The following is a 24,639-nucleotide window of genomic DNA, read 5'->3' as shown; positions in this document are numbered from 1 at the left end:
AACGAAATTGATGGCAATTTTTATTTTTATCATGTAATGTATATGTTAAGTGACAAACTTATATTTGTTGGTAAGAATTTTGTAGCGGTTGCCCAAATTGTTTGCTAATAATTAGTAGCGGATAAGAATATTATAACTATGAAATTGCTAAAAAAATATTATCACAAGTATAATATAATTTTAGATAAGTGAGATATGAAAGATATAAAAGGTAGATATTTACAAATATATGTAGATATATATATATATATATATATACATAAAATAAATAAACGAGAAGATAGGAAATATGCAAAAGATAATGCGTATAAATGAAATAAAAAAGTAAAACCCAAAAATTAAATGAAAAAAAAAATCACAATAAAAAGCATTCTGCTGGCTTAGGTGTGGCGATTTTACCATAAAAAGGCCTAAGTCTAGGTAGAGAGGAAGGGAGGCGTAGCCATAATAATGGGGTAAATTGGTAAATGAAGTTAACAAAATTAGCTGATCTGATGCCTCGCCTTAGATATGATCAAACTTTCAAACCCATGATCATGGAATATGAATTTTTATCCTTTTGGTCAGAGTCAAATTCCTTATCAATCTATCTATTAGCGCTATTATCTATTAGCGTTATTATAGAAATTAAATCTTCGCCCTTTTGGTCAGAATTATAAATTCTTTACCAATTTATCTATTAACATTTAATTGAACAAGTATATTATATAGAAATAGTGTTTTATTTTATAAGGTGATGTAGTCCAACATAAATGGGCAACAATATACCTTTTCAAATGTGAGAAGATAGCTGTCACCCAGCGCAAATTGGGTTACATTGTCCAATAGAATATTACTATATACATATATATATATATATATATAAGATTGGTCTTGATATTTGATAAAGAAATTAGATAAATATATTATTTAAAATGTACAATATCTAGTATTAGTGTATAAATTATGACTTTAACTACAAATAACTTCTTATTGCTTATGTATAATTAGGTATACATATTCTAGAACCGAGATAATTTAATCATTTTTTTCATATAAAAAATAACTTAGTTTTATTTAGCACTCCTATATACTTCTTATCGCTCATGTATAATTAGGTATACATATTCTAGAACCGAGATAATTTAATCATTTTTTTCATATAAAAAATAACTTAGTTTTATGTAGCACTCCTATATAAAGAAACCTGGAATAGTTATGTGATGTTAGGTGTATATGTACAATGATGGACCCTTCAAAATCTCCCCCCCCCCCCCCCCCCCCCCCAAAAAAAAAAAAAAAAAAGCATAACCAGTGGCTCAAAAGAAATTAAAGAGGAAAGAAAAATAACAAAACTAGGTGTATATGTACGATGATGGACCCTTCAAAATTTCCCCCCCCCCAAAAAAAAAAAAAACCATAACATTGGCTCAAAAGAAATTAGAGAGGAAAGAAAAATAACAAAACAAGTTTTGTTAGCAATTAATCAACCTAAGTAAATTTAAAAATAAAAAAATCTAAAAGATAAATATCATATACACAAAAAATGATATATAATAAATTTATTCACATATGAGAATTCAGACCATTGTATGAAAAAACAGTAATTATCACCACTATCACCTCTCCACGAAGACAATCATAATAATACGTTTTTTCTTTTTTTCTTTTTTTTGGTACTAAAAAAAAAGAATCTTTTATGGGTATCATCAGTCCAGGTTTTAGAAAATTGTGGATCATTGGTAGTTGTATCTTTATAAACCATGTAGGAGTCCACAACTTTTTCCACCCATTGCTGTATGGCTGTCTCTATCGCTCTCTTCCACAGCGCTCAACATATGAAACCCACGATAAAGCTCAGATGGAACTTGTCAAAATTCAAACACATAACTCTTGCATGCAGATGTGAGGGGTTGGTCGGCTCCTGCCATTCGATCCACCCCCTTGGGTGTCAATCATAATAACTCGTTAGTTGAGATACACAGGACTTTTTGCATCGCTTTTAAATTGCACTTATCTATACACTATCTGAATGTAATTTGACACATCCATCTTTAGGCCCTTGTGCGGAAGCGCTTCCTTCTGGCAGCTGAGGTCTCAAATTGCACACGTATATTATATATTGTAGATTTCTTAAATAAATAAATATTGTATATTGAAGACATAATTAAATTTCATTTATAATTTGCAACCATCTAATATAAAACAATTATTCTACTGACAGCTTATTTATTTATTTTATAAATAAACATAACTAATTTTTGTTAGAGAATCCTAACAAAGTTGGTATTGAATAAACATAAAAATTTTAAAAAGTATATAAAACTTTTAAGTTGTTCCTCAATTAGGTTAATTTTTTATGATGAAACTCTCAACTTTAACAAAGGGTATCTAAGCACACAGATCGATTGATAATTTTTTCATAAATAAAAGAGATATTGATATGAATGGATAAATGAACATAAGGGTATATATCCAGTTACTTAATCTAAGGGATATTGATATGGATGGGAAAATGAACTCCTAAGGGTAATATCCAATTAAATTAGCATGAAAGTATATGAGCTTTATTTTTATTGTCCATATTAGTTTATCACACCCATGGTAATTTGTGTAGCTAATTCAGGACACATATCCTCATGTGGTTAGCAGTACTGATATACGATAATCATTATGTATATTTGACTCTCAAAACAAAACAGTATAAATATTTTCATTTTTCTCATAATTAGGACGGTATAAATGAATAAAAATGCTTTCTATTTCGGACCGTTAACTGGAAAATTCTGCTAATTAAATCGATTAGATGGATGACAAGGCATTAATTCATACTTGTTAGAATTTAATAACATAATTTCCACGTTGAGAATAGTAAGTAAACAACGATACAGAACCAATAAATTAATGCAAACGACGGAATCGTGTGATTTAGAATGGGAACCTGCATGTGAAAGATGAGAATTTAATGGCTTGGCCTAATTAGTTTTGCTGCTCAAATAATGTTTTCCTACCTCCTACCTTCATTTATTACCTTATGTATGTATAGCTGTCGGTATATAAACAAGTTTTTCAATAATATGTATGCACAATTGTTGTGTTTGGACCATAAAACATATATAAATATATTTTTTTCGATGCATTTTAAAAATTTTGTTGACTAGTGGATGTTGGGAAATTGTTAGATATTGGCTTTTATAATATTCCATTCATTGATTAGAATCAAATGATTATGAAAAGTATACCTTATTTAGAACTGCCTCACTAAAAATACATATATATATATATATATATATATTATTCTAATATAATAGTTTATGTATATACAAATATATAGAATCAGTCTTATACGACGTTCGATTTTAATATTAAATCCTTTTTTAATTAACTTTTAAATCATATTAAAAATGAAAAGTTAAAAATTAATTAATAATTAAATATAAATTTATTAATATTTAAAATTTTATTTTAAAAAAATAAACCTCGTAAATGATAAATTTGTTTTTAGCATCAAGCAATAGGTTGCAGTAAATATATATATATATATATATATATACATACGTGGAAATTCTATAGTGAGGACGGTCCACATGAGGACCACAGTATTAGTGACGGTTTTTTATAGTATTAACAACAGTTTTTTAGAAAATCATCACCAATACTATGAAAAACCGTCACCAATACTGTGGTCCGCATGAGGACCGTCCGCACCATAGACAGACTGTATACATACGTATATGAATTATGAATAAGATCACCCACCATACTACTGTGCCTCGCATACCTCCCAAACAATGTGACTCCGTACTACAATGAATCGCAAGCCTGCCAAACCGATGCTCCAAATCGGTGATGAGGTGAAGGTGCAATGCCCCGCTGTCGACGATATGCAGATGTACCCAGTAATATCGGAACAAGATGGGAATTCCCCTAAGCATAGACCTACAATGTTGCAATGCCCCGCTGTCGACGATATAGAGATGGACAGAGAAATTTCGGAACAAGATGGGAATTCCCTTGAGCATAAACCTTCCATGTCGTCGCCCAAACCTGCTAAATATGAAACTATAAGGAACCAAATGAAGCATCTGAACATGGATTTCACTCAATTCTACAGGGCTGTTATCACCAACGACATTGATTCCTTCCACCGCCTTTCAACAAATCTTGATTTGGAGATTTCTCTTTTCGAGCAACAAGCATCTCGAGAAGATACACTCCTTCATATTGCAGCAAGCTTAGGCTATGATCAGCTCGTTCAAGAGATCCTCAAGAAATTTTTGGAACTTGTTAAATTCACGAACTCAGCAGGCAATCTCCCTCTCCATGTTGCTGCCAGTTTCGGGCACCTTTCCACACTCGAAATTTTGCTCATCTCTGGAGAAAAGGTAAATCTTTCTGATTCTTGTAGTACTAGCACTAGTACTAGTAGTAATAATTTGCCGCTAATAAGAGTAATGAATAATGAGAAAGAGACAAAATTGCATTTGGCATTGAAGAATCGACACAAAGGGATCGCCCGAATGTTGTTCGACAAAGATACAAAAGTGACACACGATGTGAACAATGATTGAAAATCTCCTCTGTATATGGCTGCTGAAGCTCGTTACATGGAGATTTTTAAGGCCATGATGGAGCATCAAGATGGAAATAACCCTGATGATCTTATGAAACAAAAAATTCTCCATGTTTGCTTTACTGGAAAGATTGGAGGTATGTACTCATAATTGTCCTGATCTGTTATTGTCTCTATTGATTTATATCTCTCTTTATATATATATATATATATATATAAATTTTGTTACAGTGTAGGGTATGCAACTTGATTTTTTTTTTTTTTTTTGGGAAGGAGGTATACCGATGATAGATCATAATAACAGGGCGACTTACATATATATATATATATATATGAAATTAATTATCTCAAATTAAGTTTGTTTTGTAGCACCAGGTATTTTGGACATTTTATTGCTGAAGTGGAAATCTGCCTTTACATCGGTTGATGAAAGTGGGAGAAATCCTCTCTCCTATGCGGCACTAGTAGGTTATACGGAAGGAGTTAGACGTATACTAAATGAATTTAGAGAATCTTCATGTAACACCCCATCCCGAATCGCACCGGAATCCGTGCACGTTGACCGAGGTTGACCATTGACCGTTGACCGAAGGGGGTCAAAAGTTGACTTTTTGACTCGGTGAGAATTTTGAGTTGACTAGGGTACCGTGGCGAAGTGCACGATGCCACGAGTTCGTAGACTGGTAGCACGTCGAAAATGGAGCTACGGTTTGAAAGTTATGGACGAAACAAGTTGCGGTCCAAACTGTCCAAGGGGTGCCGGAGTTGACTTTTTGTTTATGGGGAATTGAGCTTTGACTCATGCATGGTTGTGAAGTGCTCGTCGATACGAGTTCACAGACTCGCGGCACGCTCAAAACGAACATCCGGTTAAAAAGTTATGGACGTTTGAAGTTTACCGGATACCGTATTATTTTCATGTTTTTGGGTCGGTGAACAGTGAAATGCCACGTGTCAGCTTTTGATTGGTCCACGTGGCATGAACAGTATCATGCAGGGTTTTTATTTGTTAAAACACTCGGGGAAGAGAGAGAAAGAGAGAGAAGAGAGAGAAAGAGAGAGAGGAGAGAGAGAGAGAGAGTCACCGGCCGCCGGCCATTTTCACGTTTTCCGGCCTAGTTACTGTACACGCACCAGCCAGCCAGATTGCCCACCTCATTTCCGGCAAAACCTCCAAATTTCACGGCGAACGGCCGCCGGACGCGCCCGGATCGGACGTCCGAAGTTTGGCGGCGATTTTTCCCCCTCCACCGCCGGCCACCGCGAATCGGCACTATTCCGGCCGATATACAGTACACGCGCCATACACCCATCATCCTATCCTCAAGTCCGGCCTACCCACCAAAAATCACGGCCATCGGACCACCGACGCGCCGGGATCGGAGCGTTTTCCGGCGAGGGGTTGGAAATCTTCAAACGGTGATTTCTCCGCCGTCCGACCTCCGTTTTGCTCATCGTCGGTCCCGTTAGATTGCTCTCCTCACGATCTACAAATCTGCAAAATTTCACAGCCAACGGCAACCGCCGGAAAATACTGTTCCGGTGACCGTTGCCGGTGACCGTGGCGGCCCGCCGGAAAATACTGTTCCGGCGAGTACCCGAAAATTCCGGCCAGCTCCAGTCCGCAGTGTTCGACCTCCTGAACCCAAATCCGACTTCCGTTTCCGCCAATTCGCGACGGTTTGGGAGAATTGCGGAGCCGAAACCCGGAAAGCTTCGCGACGAAATTCAAACCCCGTCGGATACGATCATCGGAAATTAAGACCGGATCTGTGATTAGCATCACTCGAGCTTCGATTCGGTATATGATTCGTAAATTTTAGTTATCGTTTGTGTTTGACCCCCCGGGTACCGGGTATTATTTACCCGAATAAAATATTATTTTATTTGACTGTCTGTGAATTTTGTTTTAGGAGCACCGGTGAGTCGTAGAATTGATCCCGTAGTGGATCATGGGTTAATTGCGTGCTCCAGGTGAGTGACCCACCTTCAAATTAATTTTGGGGAATTTAATTGATGAATATATTGTGTGAATTAAATATTTGGAATTTAATTTCTATGTGCCAAATATTTATTGGATTTATTGTAGAATTATTTATGAATTTATTGGATTTAAGAAAATGCGAATTCTACAAATTTATGCCGTGTGGAATTATTTTATGGTTTTGAGGATTTTGAAATTGGTGTGGTTTTAATGGTAAATTGGGCACGATTTGATTTTCAAATATTTCAAGGAAAATATTTGGTTATGTTGGTGATTTCAATTTTTATGAAATATGCCCATAAAATATTATGGGATTTGATTATGATATTTCGAGAAATTATTTATGCTTGGAAAAAATGTGGATATTTGAATTGATGGATTTGGGAGTTGGTGGATTTGAAAATCATGGAATTTATGGTATGGATTATAAGGAAATTGTGGAGAATTTTCCGGTTCAAGCGGATGGATTATGCCCGCTATGCTTATGAAAAATGTGAAATTTGTTTTATGATTTAAATTTATGGATTTTATAATTTTTAGATGCACCGTGCACGTACTGGTGTTCTGATTATGTGATATGGTATATGTGATATGGTTAGTGTGCACACGGTTGTGATTAGCGCGCAGGTGGGTGTGAGTAGCGCGCGGTTGATATTATGAGGGTGTCCTGTGGATGCCATCGGAGAGGGCGGCCACCCCCCTTTGGCCGGGACACCAGGTTAGCAGCGGCGCAGTGGGACGCCACGCGACCGTATGCCGGTTTCTTTCTATAACCTCCTGTCTGGCGGTACCTTGGGACGCTGGGTACTGTTGGCGCCACTGGTATATAGTGGGTGCATCAAATGATTTACAGAACTGTGTTTTAAAAATAAAATGTTTGGAAACTGAATTGGAATTAAAAATATAATTGTTACCGCTTCTGGTATTTAATTGATGTCTTGGTTTTCGGGGAATATGGATAAAGGGTTTTGTGAAATTGTTTTAAAAGGGGAACCTTTCCAACTGAGAGAATTGTAAGGGTTTTGAGAGAAAATATTATTTCCAAATAATTATTATTTATACTTATTACTGTGATATTATATGGTATAGTAGTAGGGTCGCTCACTGAGATGATTAGCATCTCACACTCTTAAATTCCGTTCCTCTAGGTACCAGGTTGTCGGTGTTCATCGAGAGCGGACTTGATCTTCATCGCTGTTTTACTTCGTGAAGTACCCTGTTCTTCTTTTATTGCAGTTGTAATATTTCTTTCACTCTTGTTGTATTTATTTTGCACTGGATTACTGTATTTATTTTTTTTAAGTGCTGCAATTTGTGGAATCGATTTGTAGTACTGTGGGAGGAATAAGGGGATAATTTTAGAAGTGTATTTTCAGTGCAGGGAATTTTGTGGTAAGTAAATCCCTTAGGGGAGGCTCTGCCGGATTTTCCGTTGGAAGGTTCGGTAGGGTTTCCCTGGGATCAGGGCTGTCTAGGGTTCCGGGGAAGGAATTCCGGACGGGTCCTGACACTTCATATGTAGCTGATAAAGATGGCTTCTTTCCTACTCACATGGCATCTAGTAAAGGTCATATAGATATAATCAAAGAGTTTCTGCAGCACTGTCCCGATTCAATAGAGCTGAACAATAAGAAAAATCAGAATATTCTTCATCAAGCCTCAGAGAATGGAAGAGCCAAAGCAGTAAGATATATGCTAAAGAATCCTCGACTTCAAATTCTGATAAATGAAAGAGATTGCAAAGGTACACCCCTTTACACTTGGCCACAATGGGTAGTCATCCTAGGGTTGTTAGCATTTTGACATGGGATTCCAGAATTGACCTACAACTCATGAACAAAGAAGGAAAGACAGCTCTTGACGTTGCTCTGAGTTGTAGGGCCAGGATGCCCTCATTTCGTGAGGTATAATTCACTATCTATTCAATTCAACTCTTATGTAAGATGTACCAACCAACCTCTAGGACTTGATATATCGCTAAATACCCATTATAAAGTGAGAATAATGTTTTTAACAGATCAAAATTGTATATGTATATACTAACTTAATCTGCTACGTTGGACGAGAATGCCCAAATTATGTCCAAAACAGCAAAATTATGCAGACACATACACATGCAAAATTTAAATCTCTAAGGGCTTATATCCCACATAGCAAAATTATGAAGATGTACGCATACACATACAAAAATTAAGATCTTTAATGGCCTTTGATTGGACTTTTAAGTTTAGTCTAATCAAACAACCTTTATTAAACATGCATTCATCATCTTGTTTACTTACATATGCTAAAATCAGATTTTTGTTACACATGTAAGGCTCAACGATCAACCAAAAAAATGTTTTTTTTTTTTTTTCATGCATACTTATTTGCGAGAAAAAATAAATAAATAAATAATGCCTGCTTTGCAGCGATTGACATGGAAAGCCTTGAGGCACGCCGGTGCTCGACGAGCTCAAAGAAAACAAGTGCAGACACAGACACCGTACATGGAATTTTACAAGGATAGAGTTAATACTCTTCTGTTAGTTGCAACGCTTATTGTCACCGTAACTTTCGCTGCCGGATTCTCTGTGCCAGGCAAAGATGATGACAGCTCGGAGCCAAGCCATGGAATAATGAGAAACGCAGTCTACAACAAGTTCATGTTTCATACATACATAATCAGCAACTACATAGCTTTTTATAGCTCCTCTACAGCTGCTGTTGCCATAATTTGGTCACAATTGGGTGATCTTAATTTGGCAATTATTTCCCTTAAATTCGCGGTAACATTGTTGGGGTTAGCTCTGACCATGGTCTCAATAGCATTCATGGTAGGAGTTCATCTGGTAGTCAGCAAAAACATAGAGCTTGCCATTTTTGTCTTAGTCATGGGCTTGATTGGCATCCTTGCTATATCAATGGTATTTGCTCCACTTTTTTTCCCAAGTTCCTCATTTCATCGCATTACACGCTACATTTTATATTATCCCTTCCATTTGTTGGTAATAGTTACAAGAAGTGATGTTGATGACAATGATAAAATCTAAACACTATGTTTGTAATATTGTACTCTTTAATGTGATTTCTTGTGTATTGTGGTGAGTTGTCACTATATATAATCGTTTTTCTTCAACTACAATGGGTTTATACCAAGGGTCATTTATGATTTCCATTTGGGCTTGGCCCATTGAAATTCATCGATTGAAGGAAAAGTATATGGTATAATTTAGACAAAATATCCAAAAAGGAAAAACTTACATAGATTAATATTTATTTTGTTTTTGTTAAAGACATTGAAAATATTTTTAACAAAAAGAAAAAAAAAAGTTACTGAAAATCTTCAAAAATTAAATAAAAAATATATATATACATATTTATTTTCTTTATGGTCACCTATACGTGCTAAACCAGCAAAAACACTAACTATATTTTAAAAGTACGTTATTTTCATCTTACTTAAGTTTTAATTGTAGGATTCAAGAGTAAGTGCATAATATACGGAATGCCATTCCTATATTTATTTTGCCAAACAAAGTAACAGCAAATGATACAGCTAGTTGCCTATTATTGCACATTCAATTCGTAAATAGCTCCCTTGTATTTTGATCATGACATCATTCAAAAAAATCACAGAATTTGATAAGTTATATTTGGAGGTAATCACGTTCTTCGTAATTTTTCCATTTATTGAGGATTGAATCCCTCCTGAGCAAACATTTTCCACCTATAAAAAGTTAAACAACTGGAATAACCAGTGGCGGACCCAATTTTTTTTTTTTTTTTTTTTTCCCTATGGGGCAACATACATAATGAATCATAGATTATTTTCTAATAAGTAGTTTGAAAAACAATAATAATAACATAAGCAAAGATGCAACAAATTTAGTTTTAGGTAACTAAAGTACAACTAATTATGATATTCCTTAAACCAATTTTTTTTTTAGACAAGAAATGATTAAAAGGCTAACAAGGCTTTTTTTTTGGCAAATATATGTTTGATCAGATGCTCTAATGATCATGAAATGTTTGTTTTAACTGTAAACTATTATTTCAAATTTAAAATAAATTTAAATATGTACAGCTAATTAAAAAATAAATTAACAATGAAAAAAAATATATCTATATAATAAACCTTATATTGTTGAAAATGTATATATCTAATTTTAATTATAGATTTATTTGCTAATAATTAGTAGCTGATAATAATATTTTCCCTTTTAGTCAGAGTCAAATTTTTTATAACTTATCTATTAACATTATTATAGAATTTGAAATTTTACTTTTTTAATCAGAATTAAATTCCTTACTAACCTATCCTTACTAACGAATATATTAGAATTTAATTAAACAAATATAATATATACAGATAAGAGTTTTGTTTTATATGGTGATGTAGTCCACCATAAAATGAGCAACAACATACCTTCCCCAATGTGGGAAGATATGTATATTTTTATGAGATTGATCTTGGCATTTAATAAAGAATTTAGATAAATATATTATTTAAAAGGTACAATGTCTAATATTAGTGTATGAATTATGACCTTAACTACAAATAACTTCTTATTGCTTATGCATAATTAGGTATACATATTCTAGAACCAAGATAATTTAATCAATTTTTTTTTTCATATAAAAAAATAACTTAGTTTTATGGAACATTCATATAAAGAAACTTGGAATATTTATTAATTATATGATATTTTTTGTTATTAATGTGATGTTAGGTGTATATGTACAATGGTGGACCCATCAAAACTTCCTTCCCCCCAAAAAAGACAAAAAAAAAAAAAAAAAAAACTCATTGGTTCGAAAGAAATTAAAAAGGAAAGAAAAATAACAAAACTAGTTTTGTTAGCAATTAATCAACCAAAATAAATTTTAAATAAGAAAAAATCTAAAATATAAATATCATAGATACACAAAAGATATATAATGATATCATGTAGATTCGAAAGTATTTTTAATGATTTTTTATTTGGAATGTATTAATGCTTGGATATTATTATTTTTTCAAACAATAGTGTCAATTTAAATTTGTTTTTTAATGAATTATATTTAAAATTTAAAATGAAATAAATTAATATATTTAAAGAAAGAGATGAGAGGAAAGAGGAAAGAAAAAAAACTCATGAATTGATAAAGAGAAAATAGGTTGAATTTATAACTCATACTATTCAACAAAAGATTATTCATAAATAATAGATTTTTCATAAATAGAAAATCGGTTAAATAGCTTTTATATTTTTTTACCACCTCATCTACACATGTCTCTTACTCAATAAATTTTTTTAGAAGTTATCTATCAAACTAATGAAAATTTCGTTGGAAACGCTTTGAAAATTCAACCTATTATATGGGCAAATGGTTATTATTACCCAGGGCTCTCCCCGCAGAGACAATCATAATAACGTGGTAGTTGAGATATAGGACTTTTTGGATCCCTTTTAAATCGTTATTATTATTTTTCCTTTTTTTTGAGTGGTACTTTTAAATCGTATACACTATTTGAATGTAATTTGACACGTCAATCATTAGGCATTTGTGCGGAAGCGCTTCCTTCTGGCAGCTGAGGTCTCAAATTGCACACGTATTTGTAGATTTTTAAAAAAATAAATAAATAATATTGTATATTGTATATATAATTGTAAATTTCATTTAAATTTTGTAACCATCTAATATAAAACAATTAGTCTACCGACAGTATATTTATTTATTTTATAAATAAACATAGCTATCTTTTCAGAGGAGGATGCTAACAGAGTTCACATCGATCGAAAATTTTAAAAATATATAAATTTTTTAAATTATTTCACTCAGTAAATTAATTTATTAAATTAATTTTTTGAAATCGAACTTTCAACTTTAACAAATAACATTTAAACATTCAAATAAATTGAAAATTTTTACATAATTTAATGAGATATTCGTATGGATGGATAAATGCAACCATAAGGGTATGTCCAATTATTTAATCAAAAAGATATTGATATAGATGGGAAAATGAACTCTAGTAATATCAAATTAAATGAGCATGAAAGCATATGAGCTTTAATTTATTTTTGGTGTCCATTTTAGTTTACACATCCATAATAATTTGTATATTTATTTCAGGATATATATTTCTATGTGATTAGAAGTATTGATATACAATAATTATGTATGTATATTTAACTCCTAAAATAAAAAAAATATACATAGTTTTATTTTTCCATAATTAGGATAATATAAATGAACAAGAATATGTTTTTATTTTAGACTATTCAATTAGAAAATTCTGATAATTAAATCCGTTTGATGGATGACAAATTATTAATTAATTCAAGCAATAATTTCACGTTGAGAATAGTAAGTAAACAATGACATAATGACACATAACCAATAAATTGACGCAAATGGAGGAGTCGTGTGATTTAGAATGGGAACCTGCATGTGAAAGATGAGAATTTAATGGCTTGGGCTAACTAGTTCGGCTGCTCGAATAATGTTTTCCTACCTCCTACCTCCATTTATTACCATATGGATAGCTATTGGTATGAAAACAAGTTTTTCAATAATATGTACGTACAATTATTGTGGATGTTGGGCACTTGTCAGCTCCTGGGCTTTTAAAAAGCTGTTTGATGGTGAGTTTGACAAGGGTGAACGATTGTTGTGTTTGGACCATAAAAATTATAAAATTATCTTCTTCGATGCATTTTAAAAATTTTGTTGACCAGTGGATGCTGGGAAATTGTCGGCTACTGGTCTTTTGAAAAGCTGTTTGATGATGAGTACGAGTAGGGTGACTTAGTTTTAGCTAATAAATAGTTAGCTAATAAATAGAAAATGCAATGTTGGTGATGAGTAAGAGAAATAACTTGGTTGATGGATGGTGTGGGGGGCATGATGAAAAAGGAGCTTGGTCCAGTAGCCAAGCTTTATTTTTTTTTATTTTTTTTTATTTTTTGTCATCCAAGATATTATTATTATTATTATTATTATTATTATTATTTTACTTTTTCTACAGTTAAGTGTTTTCTTACTTTTTTTTTTTTTTTTAATAATCAAGTTATATTTTACTTTTCCAAATAACCAGGTCTTTTCTTAATTTTCCAATAGCCTAACTATTTTTTTTTTTAATAGGGTTTTTTCAATAACCAACTTTTAATAGAATTTGATATTGCTTTTTAAACATTTGTGCTTAAAAATCTACTTTATATTTTGATGATTATTAGAACATATATTAATGCAAGAACAAATATGACAAAAACACCATATTTACAAATATTAGGGTCCTCATTCCACCATCCATTGCTTCTAGATTATAACCTTTGCAGTTAGGTTCTTAATTTCATTTTTGTCATCCATTCCACTTTGCATAAAACGACATTCGACTTTCCATATTTTCGTTTTGTCTTTGTTAACTGGTTGCATTATCATAGCAATTGAACTTTTCATTATCAAGTGTCCAAATAGAGTAGCAGTTGCATTTTCCTAGAAAGCAAAATAAGTACAGCTTAGATAGATTGGAAGTTGATTATGAGATTTTTATCCTTGTCTTCTTTCCTCAAAAAACTTTCATCTTTTGAATTTTATTAGGTCTCCATTAATTTTGCTACTAGCACTTGACGAATGCATTATATGTATGCATTATTGTTGTTTTGAGATTTGAGATTGCATTTGAGGTTTGATATATGGCGTTTATATTTAAAATGGGCTGTCTGGTTGTAAATGAATATGACCAAATTCGGAGCTACTACTATTGTTGTAAATGACAAGGTTTTGTAAGTTATGTTGGAGCAATCCTACTTTTATAGGTATAAGGAGTTGTACCTATGAAGAATTCTGCAAAAAAAAATACCAAGGAGGGGTGTGAACGGTCCTTTCCAAATCTAATCATAGGACTCCAACGTTGATTTCTAGCTTTCAAAATTTTTTATTGCATTATTCCAACAATAATGCATTTTCAAATTTTAAGGGGTATGATTGATATATTTTTTAGTATTTTATATTTAAAACAGCTTAAGGGTATTTAAGTTATTTTACAAGGCCATGTGATGAGAAAAAGTTTAATTCTGAAGGATGAATAGAAGTTAACACCAGGGAAAGATTTTAATATTTTTTAAACCTAAAGGACTAATTCCTAGTAACATTAAACCTGGGGGGCTGGTGTAATATTCCCCTTTCAATATTTTGCAATTTTGGTTTTCAGCATTGAAAAGTACAGATTTAGTTGTTCAATTTTTCAATTTCTGATAGATTTAGTTCAATCTCTAATTTGGAACAAACGAATGGCTAATGGCTTGCCCACATAGATGGGGTTTAGGGATGAAGTTTTTTATATTTGGATTGAGGGATGGGGTCACGTGACATGTAAATGAATGGAGCTATTACTCATCTATTTCTCAAATTGGAAATTGGATTAATCTACAATAAATTTAAAAATTGAAAGCCTAAATCATTATTTATAAAAATTGTGGATTTAAATTGCAAATTTTGAAAATCAATATAATTAGTCCAAAGATATGTATAATAAAACCTTCTTACATATATGCCCAAGCAATAACCAATAACCCACAACAATAAAAGCTACTTCGTGGTACTAACATAATAATAATAACGATAATTAATAGTTATTAATGTAAAAATTAACAATCAAAGTTGTTCATCCTTATTCACCATTAATGAACATGTAATGGTTGAAAATAAAAAATGTAGTTAGAAAGTCTTTGGAGGCATTGGTGTGGCAACAGCGAAAGACCTTCCAAACGGTCTATTAAAAGATCTCTTTTTTTTTTTTCTTTTTTTTTTAAAAAATTCTACTAAAAGAGGTTTTAGATTTTACGTCAAAAACAAAAAATAAATAAAATAAATAAATAAACATGTAAAATTATTATTTCTTCTTACCTTGTATGACGGATTAAGCGTTTTTTACAAGCTTACATTATGGCTCAATAGGAAATAAAATAAATAGATAAATATATTAGTTAGTGATAGAAAATATTCTAATTAGTATCCCTAATTTATTTAAATTTTGACAATTCAAATAAATTTGACTAAAGAATCCTAGTTATTTTGTAAGTTGAGTAGTTTAGATGTATCTTTTTTTTTTTAATCTAAATATTTACGAAATGATAAATATACCCCGATAAATTATTCGAGAGGATGGGTTTATAATTGAGGTAGTAGGACTTTTAAATTTAAAATTGTCAACTTATTAAGATTTAACACATCACCTATATATATCTATACATATATATATATATATCCATATAATCAATGTCAAATTGAGAATTTTTTAATAACAAATTAATCTTGCTTAATTATTGCATGTTTAACATATTCAATTTTCTTATAAAGAATTTTCACTCAAAAAAATATTTTTTTTTTATAAAGAATACTTTTATTTTGATCTAAACATTTTGCTATTTAACCAAAAAAAAAAAAAATTATATCAAATTATATTTTGCATGCTTAAGGTACATGCTTTTTTTTTTTTTTTTGGGTATAATACTTAAACTTTTGTTATGATATACAATACCTATATGTCATACGTGTATATATATATATATATAGATTGTATGAGGAGGTATTATACAATATACATATTTACACTAGTTTCTGTTATGCAAAATAAATTTTCTACTATATGTTCTTCTGTTATACTTTTATTTTTGTTTTAAACATTTTATTTTGACATCTCTCTGCTTTAAAAAGAAATTAAATATGTTAAACATGCTAGAATTAAGCAAATTGATTTGTTAGTAAAAAAACTTACCAATAATAAATTGATGATGTGGATATATAAACAATGTGTTAAATTTTAACATTACTATTGTGGAAAAAACGGAGAATAGAATGGAGGATTTTCGAGAGGAAAGAACATTGTTAGAGCCAGTGAGTCCAACAGGGGAGTTCTTGAACAACTCAGTGTTATCAGTTTCAATTCTTGCTGTTTTGGAAATTGAGATTCCCATTACTATTGATATTTCGCAAGCTATGTCTTTGGTTTGTGGTGTTTTGCTTCCCATCAACCCACGTTTCTCTTCCATCATGATGTGCTTTTCCACTCCCTTTTCTTTTCTTCACTTCTTTCATTTTAATAAGATTATTATACAATTCATTTTTTTATTTTTTTTGGGGGGAGATTCATTATTTATTTATTTAGAATTGTATTACTGTTTATATACATATAAAAAAAAATTATATATATATATATATATATATTTGAATCATGAGACTTGACCAATTTATTTAGAAAAAAAATAATAAAAAAAAGAGTAATACTTGCATTTTGACGTACTCTAAAATCACTTAATTTTGTTTTAAAAGCTTTAAAATTAATTTTACTATATTGATATCTTCATTTTCAAAATTGTTACAAATTAATCCAACTCAGTTAAAATTAAATGAGTTCATCAAATAGATATCGTGTGTGGTGCATGTGGCTTCCAAATATGATTTTTTTTAATTTATTTTTCAGATTTTTCCATTTAAAATTTTCAAAAAAATTTAAGATCCCCAAAAATATATATATATATATATATATCATGTTCAAAAAAATTCTTCAAGCCCAAAAAACATTTGGTATTTTTATTGAGCTTTAGGAATTTCTTTTTATTGTCTGTTATTTTTTCTGGGCACTTGAAACTTTTTTAACCACATTGTATTTTTTTAGACCCTTAGATTTTTTTTTTTTTAACCATATGGTAATTGGGCTCTCAAAATTTTTTTTACCATGTGATATTTTTGGAATATATATATATTTTTTTATATCTCGGATTTTTTTTGAATATTTGGCATTTTTTTCTAGCACCCAGAATTTTTTTAACCATGTAATTTTTTTTTTTTTTTTTGGTGCTCTTGGATTTTTTTGAACATTTAGTATTATTATCGGGCCCTCAAAAAAAATTTTAAATATCAAGTATTTAAAAAAATATTTAAATATGAAACCACAATAAAGCTCATATGTAACTTGTCAAAATTCAAACGCATAACTTTTGCATGCAGATGTGAGGGGTTGGTCGGCTCCTGCCATTCGATCCGCCCCCTTGGGTGTCAATCACAATAACTCGTTAGTTGAGATACACAGGACTTTTTGCATCGCTTTTAAATTGCAGTTATCTATACACTATCTGAATGTAATTTGACACATCCATCTTTGGGCCCTTGTGCGGAAGCGCTTCCTTCTGGCAGCTGAGGTCTCAAATTGCACACGTATATTATATATTGTAGATTTCTTAAATAAATAAATATTGTATATTGAAGACATAATTAAATTTCATTTATAATTTGCAACCATCTAATATAAAACAATTATTCTACTGACAGCTTATTTATTTATTTTATAAATAAACATAACTAATTTTTGTTAGAGAATCCTAACAAAGTTGGTATTGAATAAACATAAAAATTTTAAAAAGTATATAAAACTTTTAAGTTGTTCCTCAATTAGGTTAATTTTTTATGATGAAACTCTCAACTTTAACAAAGGGTATCTAAGCACACAGATCGATAATTTTTTTATAAATAAAAGAGATATTGATATGAATGGATAAATGAACATAAGGGTATATATCCAATTACTTAATCTAAGAGATATTGATATGGATGGGAAAATGAACTCCTAAGGGTAATGTCCAATTAAATTAGCATGAAAGTATATGAGCTTTATTTTTATTGTCCATATTAGTTTATCACGCCCATGGTAATTTGTGTAGTTAATTCAGGATATATATCCTCATGTGGTAAGCAGTACTGATATACGATAATCATTATGTATATTTCACCCTCAAAACAAAACAGTATAAATATTTTCATTTTTTTCATAATTAGGACGGTATAAATGAATAAAAATGCTTTCTATTTCGGACCGTTAACTGAAAAATTCTGCTAATTAAATCAATTAGATGGATGACAAGGCATTAATTCATACTTGTTAGAATTTAATAACATAATTTCCACGTTGAGAATAGTAAGTAAACAATGATACAGAACCAATAAATTAATGCAAACGGCGGAATCGTGTGATTTAATGGCTTGGCCTAATTAGTTTTGCTGCTCAAATAATGTTTTCCTACCTCCTACCTTCATTTATTACCTTATGTATGTATAGCTGTCGGTATATAAACAAGTTTTTCAATAATATGTATGCACAATTGCTGTGTTTGGACCATAAAAAATATATAAATATATTTTTTTCGATGCATTTTAAAAATTTTGTTGACTAGTGGATGTTGGGAAATTGTTAGATATTGGCTTTTATAATATTCCATTCATTGATTAGAATCAAATGATTATGAAAAGTATACCTTATTTAGAACTGCCTCACGAAAAATACATATATATATATATATATATATATTATTCTAATATAATAGTTTATGTATATACAAATATATAGAATCAGTCTTATACGACATTCGATTTTAATATTAAATCCTTTTTTAATTAACTTTTAAATCATATTAAAAATTAATAATTAAAAAATAATTAATAATTAAATATAAATTTATTAATATTTAAAATTTTATTTTAAAAAAATAAACCTGGTAAATGATAAATATGTTTTTAGCATCAAGCAATAGGTTGTAGTAAATATATATATATATATATATATATATATACATACGTATTTGAATTATGAATAAGATCACCCACCATACTACTGTGCCTCGCACACCTCCCCAACAAAGTGCCTCGGTACTACAATGAATCGCAAGCCTGCCAAACCGATGCTCCAAATCGGCGATGAGGTGAAGGTGCAATGCCCCGCCGCCGACGATATACAGATGTACCCAGTAATATCGGAACAAGATGGGAATTCCCCTGGGCATAGACCTACAATTTCGCAATGCCCCGCCGTCGACGATATAGAGATGGACAGTGAAATTTCGGAACAAGATGGGAATTCCCCTGAGCACACCTCCCAAACAATGTGCCTCCGTACTACAATGAATCGCAGGGCTGCCAAACCGATGCTCCAAACCGGCGGTGCGGTGATGTTGCAATGCCCCGCCGTCGACGATATGCGGATCTACCACCGTATCTGCATATCGGAACATGGGAAGCCCCTTGAGCCTAAAGGTTCCATATCGTCGTCCGAACCTGCTAAATATGAAATTATAAGGAACCAAATGAAGCATCGGAACATGGATTTCACTCAATTCTACAGGGCTGTTACCACCAACGACATTGATTCCTTCCACCGCCTTTCAACAAATCTTGATTTGGAGATTTCTCTTTTCGAGCAACAAGCATCTCGAGAAGATACACTCCTTCATATTGCAGCAAGCTTAGGCTATCATCTGCTCGTTGAAGAGATCCTCATGAAATTTCCGGAACTTGTTAAATTCACGAACTCAGCAGGCAATCTCCCTCTCCATGTTGCTGCCAGTTCCGGGCACCTTGCCACACTCGAAATTTTGCTCGTCCATGGAGAAAAGGTAAATCTTTCTGACTCTTGTAGTACTAGCACTAGTACTAGTAGTAATAATTTGCCGCTAATAAGAGTGACGAATAATGAGAAAGAGACAGCCTTGCATTTGGCATTGAAGAATCGACACAACGTGATCGCCCGAATGTTGTTCGACAAAGATCCAAAAGTGACACACGATGTGAACAGTGAAGGAAAATCTCCTCTGTATATGGCTGCTGAAGCTCGTTACATGGAGCTTTTTAAGGCCATGATGGAGCATCAAGATGGAAATAACCCTGATGATCTTATGAAACAAAAAATTCTCCATGTTTGCTTTGCTGGAAAGATTGGAGGTTTGTACTCATAATTGTCCTGATCTGTTATTGTCTCTATTGATTTATATATATCTCTCTCTCTCTCTCTCTCTATATATATATATATATATATATAAATTTTGTTACAGTGTAGGATATGCAACTTGATTTTTTTATTTTTTTAGTTTTTGGGAAGGAGGTATACCGATGATAGATCATAATAACAGGGCGACTTATATATATATATATATATATACATATATATAGGAAATTAATTATCTCAGATTAAGTTTGTTTTGTAGCACCAGGTATTTTGGACATTTTATTGCTGAAGTGGAAATCTGCCTTTACATCGGTTGATGAAAGTGGGAGAAATCCTCTCTCCTATGCGGCACTAGTAGGTTATACGGAAGGAGTTAGACGTATACTAAATGAATTTAGAGAATCTTCATATGTTGCTGATGAAAAAGGCTTCTTTCCTATTCACATGGCATCTAGTAAAGGTCATATAGATATAATCAAAGAGTTTCTGCTGCATTGTCCCGATTCAAGAGAGCTGAACAATAATCAAAATCAGAATATTCTTCATCTAGCCGCAGAGAATGGAAGGGCCAAAGCAGTAAGATATATGCTAAAGAATCCTCAACTTCAAATTTTGATAAATGAAAGAGATTGCAAAGGAAACACTCCTTTACACTTGGCCACAAAAGGTAGTCATCCTATGGTTGTTAGCATTTTGACATGGGATTCCAGAATTGACCTACAACTCATGAACAAAGAAGGAAAGACAGCTCTTGACGTTGCTCTGAGTTTTAGCACCAGGATGCCCTCATTTCGTGAGGTATAATTCACTTTCTATTCAATTCAACTCTTATGTAAGATGTACCAACCAACCTTTAGGACTTAATATATCGCTAAATACCCATTATAAAGTGAGAATAATGTTTTTAACAGATCAAAATTGTATATGTATATACTAACTTAATCTGCTACGTTGGACGAGAATGCCCAAATTATGTCCAAAACAGCAAAATTATGCAGACACATACACATGCAAAATTTAAATCTCTAAGGGCTCATATCCCACATAGCAAAATTATGAAGATGTACGCATACACATACAAAAATTAAGATCTTTAATGGCCTTTGATTGGACTTTTAAGTTTAGTCTAATCAAGCAACCTTTATTAAACATGCATTCATCATCTTGTTTACTTACATATGCTAAAATCAGATTTTTGTTATACATGTAAAGCTCAAAGATCAACCAAAAAAATGTTTTTTTTTTTTGGTCCATGCATACTTATTTGTGAGAAAAAATAAATAAATAAATAATGCATGCTTTGCAGCGACTGACATGGCAAGCCTTGAGGCACGCCGGTGCTCGACGAGCTCAGAGCACAATCGTTGGCATGCCTATTGAGCCCCAAAACTCGAAACCAGAAGAGAATACTGGAAAACAAGTGCAGACACAGACACCGGACACGGAATTTTACAAGGATAGAGCTAATACTCTTCTGTTAGTTGCAACGCTTATTGTCACCGTAACTTTCGCTGCCGGATTCTCTGTGCCAGGCAAAGATGATGACAGCTCGGAGCCAAGCCATGGAATAATGAGAAACGCAGTCTACAACAAGTTCATGTTTCATACATACATAATCAGCAACTACATAGCTTTTTATAGCTCCTCTACAGCTGCTGTTGCAATTATTTCCCTTAAATTCGCGGTAACATTGTTGGGGTTAGCTCTGACCATGGTATCGACAGCATTCATGGCAGGAGTTCATCTGGTAGTGAGCAAAAACATAGGGCTTGCCATTTTTGTCTTAGTCATGGGCTTGATTGGCATCCTTGCTATATCAATGGTATTTGCTCCACTTTTTTTCCCAAGTTCCTCACTTCATCGCATTACACGCTACATTTTATATTATCCCTTCCATTTGTTGGTAATAGTTACAAGAAGTGATGTTGATGACAATGATAAAATCTAAACACTATGTTTGTAATATTGTACTCTTTAATGTGATTTCTTGTGTATTGTGGTGAGTTTTCACTATATATAATCGTTTTTCTTCAACTACAATGGGTTTATACCAAGGGTCATTTATCATTTCCATTTGGGCTTGGCCCATTGAAATTCATCGATTGAAGGAAAAGTATATGGTATAATTTAGACAAATTATCCAAAAAGGAAAAACGTACATAGATTAATATTTATTTTGTTTTTGTTAAAGACATTGAAAATATTTTTAACAAAAAGAAAAAAAAAAGTTGCTGAAAATCTTCAAAAATTAAATAAAAAATATATATATATACATATTTATTTTCTTTATGGTCACCTATACGTGCTAAACAAGCAAAAACACTAACTATATTTTAAAAGTACGTTATTTTCATCTTACTTAAGTTTTAATTGTAGGATTCAAGAGTAAGTGCATAATATACGGAATGCCATTCCTATATTTATTTTGCCAAACAAAGTAACAGCAAATGATACAGCTAGTTGCCTATTATTGCACATTCAATTCGTAAATAGCTCCCTTGTATTTTGATCATGACATCATTCAAAAAAATCACAGAATTTGATAAGTTATATTTGGAGGTAATCACGTTCTTCGTAATTTTTCCATTTATTGAGGATTGAATCCCTCCTGAGCAAACATTTTCCACCTATAAAAAGTTAAACAACTGGAATAACCAGTGGCGGACCCAATTTTTTTTTTTTTTTTTTTTCCCTATGGGGCAACATACATAATGAATCATAGATTATTTTCTAATAAGTAGTTTGAAAAAAAATAATAATAACATAAGCAAAGATGCAACAAATTTAGTTTTAGGTAACTAAAGTACAACTAATTATGATATTCCTTAAACCAATTTTTTTTTTAGACAAGAAATGATTAAAAGGCTAACAAGGCTTTTTTTTTGGCAAATATATGTTTGATCAGATGCTCTAATGATCATGAAATGTTTGTTTTAACTGTAAACTATTATTTCAAATTTAAAATAAATTTAAATATGTACAGCTAATTAAAAAATAAATTAACAATGAAAAAAAATATATCTATATAATAAACCTTATATTGTTGAAAATGTATATATCTAATTTTAATTATAGATTTATTTGCCAATAATTAGTAGCTGATAATAATGTTATAACTAAGAAATTGCAAAAAAAAGATTATCATAAGTATAATATAATTTTAGATAATTGTGATATGAAAGATATAAAAAGTAGATATTTACAATATATATATATATATTAAACAAATAAATGAGAAGATAATAAATATGCAAAAGATAATGAATATAAATGAAATAAAAAAACTAAAACCAAAAAATTAAATGAGAAAAAAGAATCACAATGAAAGTATTCTGCTGGCTTAGGTGTGGAGCATAAGTATAATAGATAGGGTAAATTGGTAAATGAAGTTAACAAAATCAACCATTCTGCTATCTCACTTTAGGTATGATCAAATAAACTTTCAATGCCATGATTATGTAACTTGAATATTTTCCCTTTTAGTCAGAGTCAAATTTTTTATAACTTATCTATTAACATTATTATAGAATTTGAAATTTTACTTTTTTAATCAGAATTAAATTCCTTACTAACCTATCCTTACTAACGAATATATTAGAATTTAATTAAACAAATATAATATTTACAGATAAGAGTTTTGTTTTATATGGTGATGTAGTCCACCATAAAATGAGCAACAACATACCTTCCCCAATGTGGGAAGATATGTATATTTTTATGAGATTGATCTTGGCATTTAATAAAGAATTTAGATAAATATATTATTTAAAAGGTACAATGTCTAATATTAGTGTATGAATTATGACCTTAACTACAAATAACTTCTTATTGCTTATGCATAATTAGGTATACATATTCTAGAACCAAGATAATTTAATCAATTTTTTTTTTTCATATAAAAAAATAACTTAGTTTTATGGAACATTCATATAAAGAAACTTGGAATATTTATTAATTATATGATATTTTTTGTTATTAATGTGATGTTAGGTGTATATGTACAATGGTGGACCCATCAAAACTTCCTTCCCCCCAAAAAAGACAAAAAAAAAAAAAGAACTCATTGGTTCGAAAGAAATTAAAAAGGAAAGAAAAATAACAAAACTAGTTTTGTTAGCAATTAATCAACCAAAATAAATTTTAAATAAGAAAAAATCTAAAATATAAATATTATAGATACACAAAAGATATATAATGACATCATGTAGATTCGAAAGTATTTTTAATGATTTTTTATTTGGAATGTATTAATGCTTGGATATTATTATTTTTTCAAACAATAGTGTCAATTTAAATTTGTTTTTTAATGAATTATGTTTAAAATTTAAAATGAAATAAATTAATATATTTAAAGAAAGAGAT

At 31.2% G+C, this 24,639-nt stretch overlaps 2 protein-coding genes across 2 annotated transcripts; both read left to right on the top strand.

Moving 5' to 3' along the window:
- The first annotated feature begins 8,305 nt into the window (after positions 1–8,305).
- On the top strand, positions 8,306–9,568 carry LOC132803553 (protein ACCELERATED CELL DEATH 6-like). Its single transcript, XM_060816773.1, has 2 exons — positions 8,306–8,440; positions 8,948–9,568. The coding sequence occupies exons 1-2, from the start codon at positions 8,306–8,308 to the stop codon at positions 9,566–9,568; spliced, it is 756 nt and encodes a 251-aa protein (XP_060672756.1).
- Positions 9,569–19,176: 9,608 nt separating this feature from the next.
- LOC132803491 (protein ACCELERATED CELL DEATH 6-like) lies at positions 19,177–22,245 on the top strand. The gene is made up of 3 exons (XM_060816660.1): positions 19,177–20,273; positions 20,537–21,075; positions 21,584–22,245. The coding sequence occupies exons 1-3, from the start codon at positions 19,214–19,216 to the stop codon at positions 22,223–22,225; spliced, it is 2,241 nt and encodes a 746-aa protein (XP_060672643.1). The 5' UTR covers positions 19,177–19,213; the 3' UTR covers positions 22,226–22,245.
- Positions 22,246–24,639: the final 2,394 nt, after the last annotated feature.

This window comes from Ziziphus jujuba, chromosome 4 (genome assembly GCF_031755915.1).
Source record: "Ziziphus jujuba cultivar Dongzao chromosome 4, ASM3175591v1".
NCBI lineage: Eukaryota > Viridiplantae > Streptophyta > Magnoliopsida > Rosales > Rhamnaceae > Ziziphus > Ziziphus jujuba.
This window is presented reverse-complemented; position numbering and strand designations above follow the sequence as displayed.

Coding starts and splice junctions, on each gene's coding strand:
- LOC132803553 (XM_060816773.1), top strand. CDS start 8,306: ATGGGTAGTCATCCTAGGGTTGTTAGCATTTTGACATGGGATTCCAGA. Junction 8,441..8,947: donor GGATGCCCTCATTTCGTGAG/GTATAATTCACT, acceptor CCTGCTTTGCAG/CGATTGACATGGAAAGCCTT.
- LOC132803491 (XM_060816660.1), top strand. CDS start 19,214: ATGAATCGCAAGCCTGCCAAACCGATGCTCCAAATCGGCGATGAGGTG. Junction 20,274..20,536: donor CTTTGCTGGAAAGATTGGAG/GTTTGTACTCAT, acceptor TTTGTTTTGTAG/CACCAGGTATTTTGGACATT. Junction 21,076..21,583: donor GGATGCCCTCATTTCGTGAG/GTATAATTCACT, acceptor CATGCTTTGCAG/CGACTGACATGGCAAGCCTT.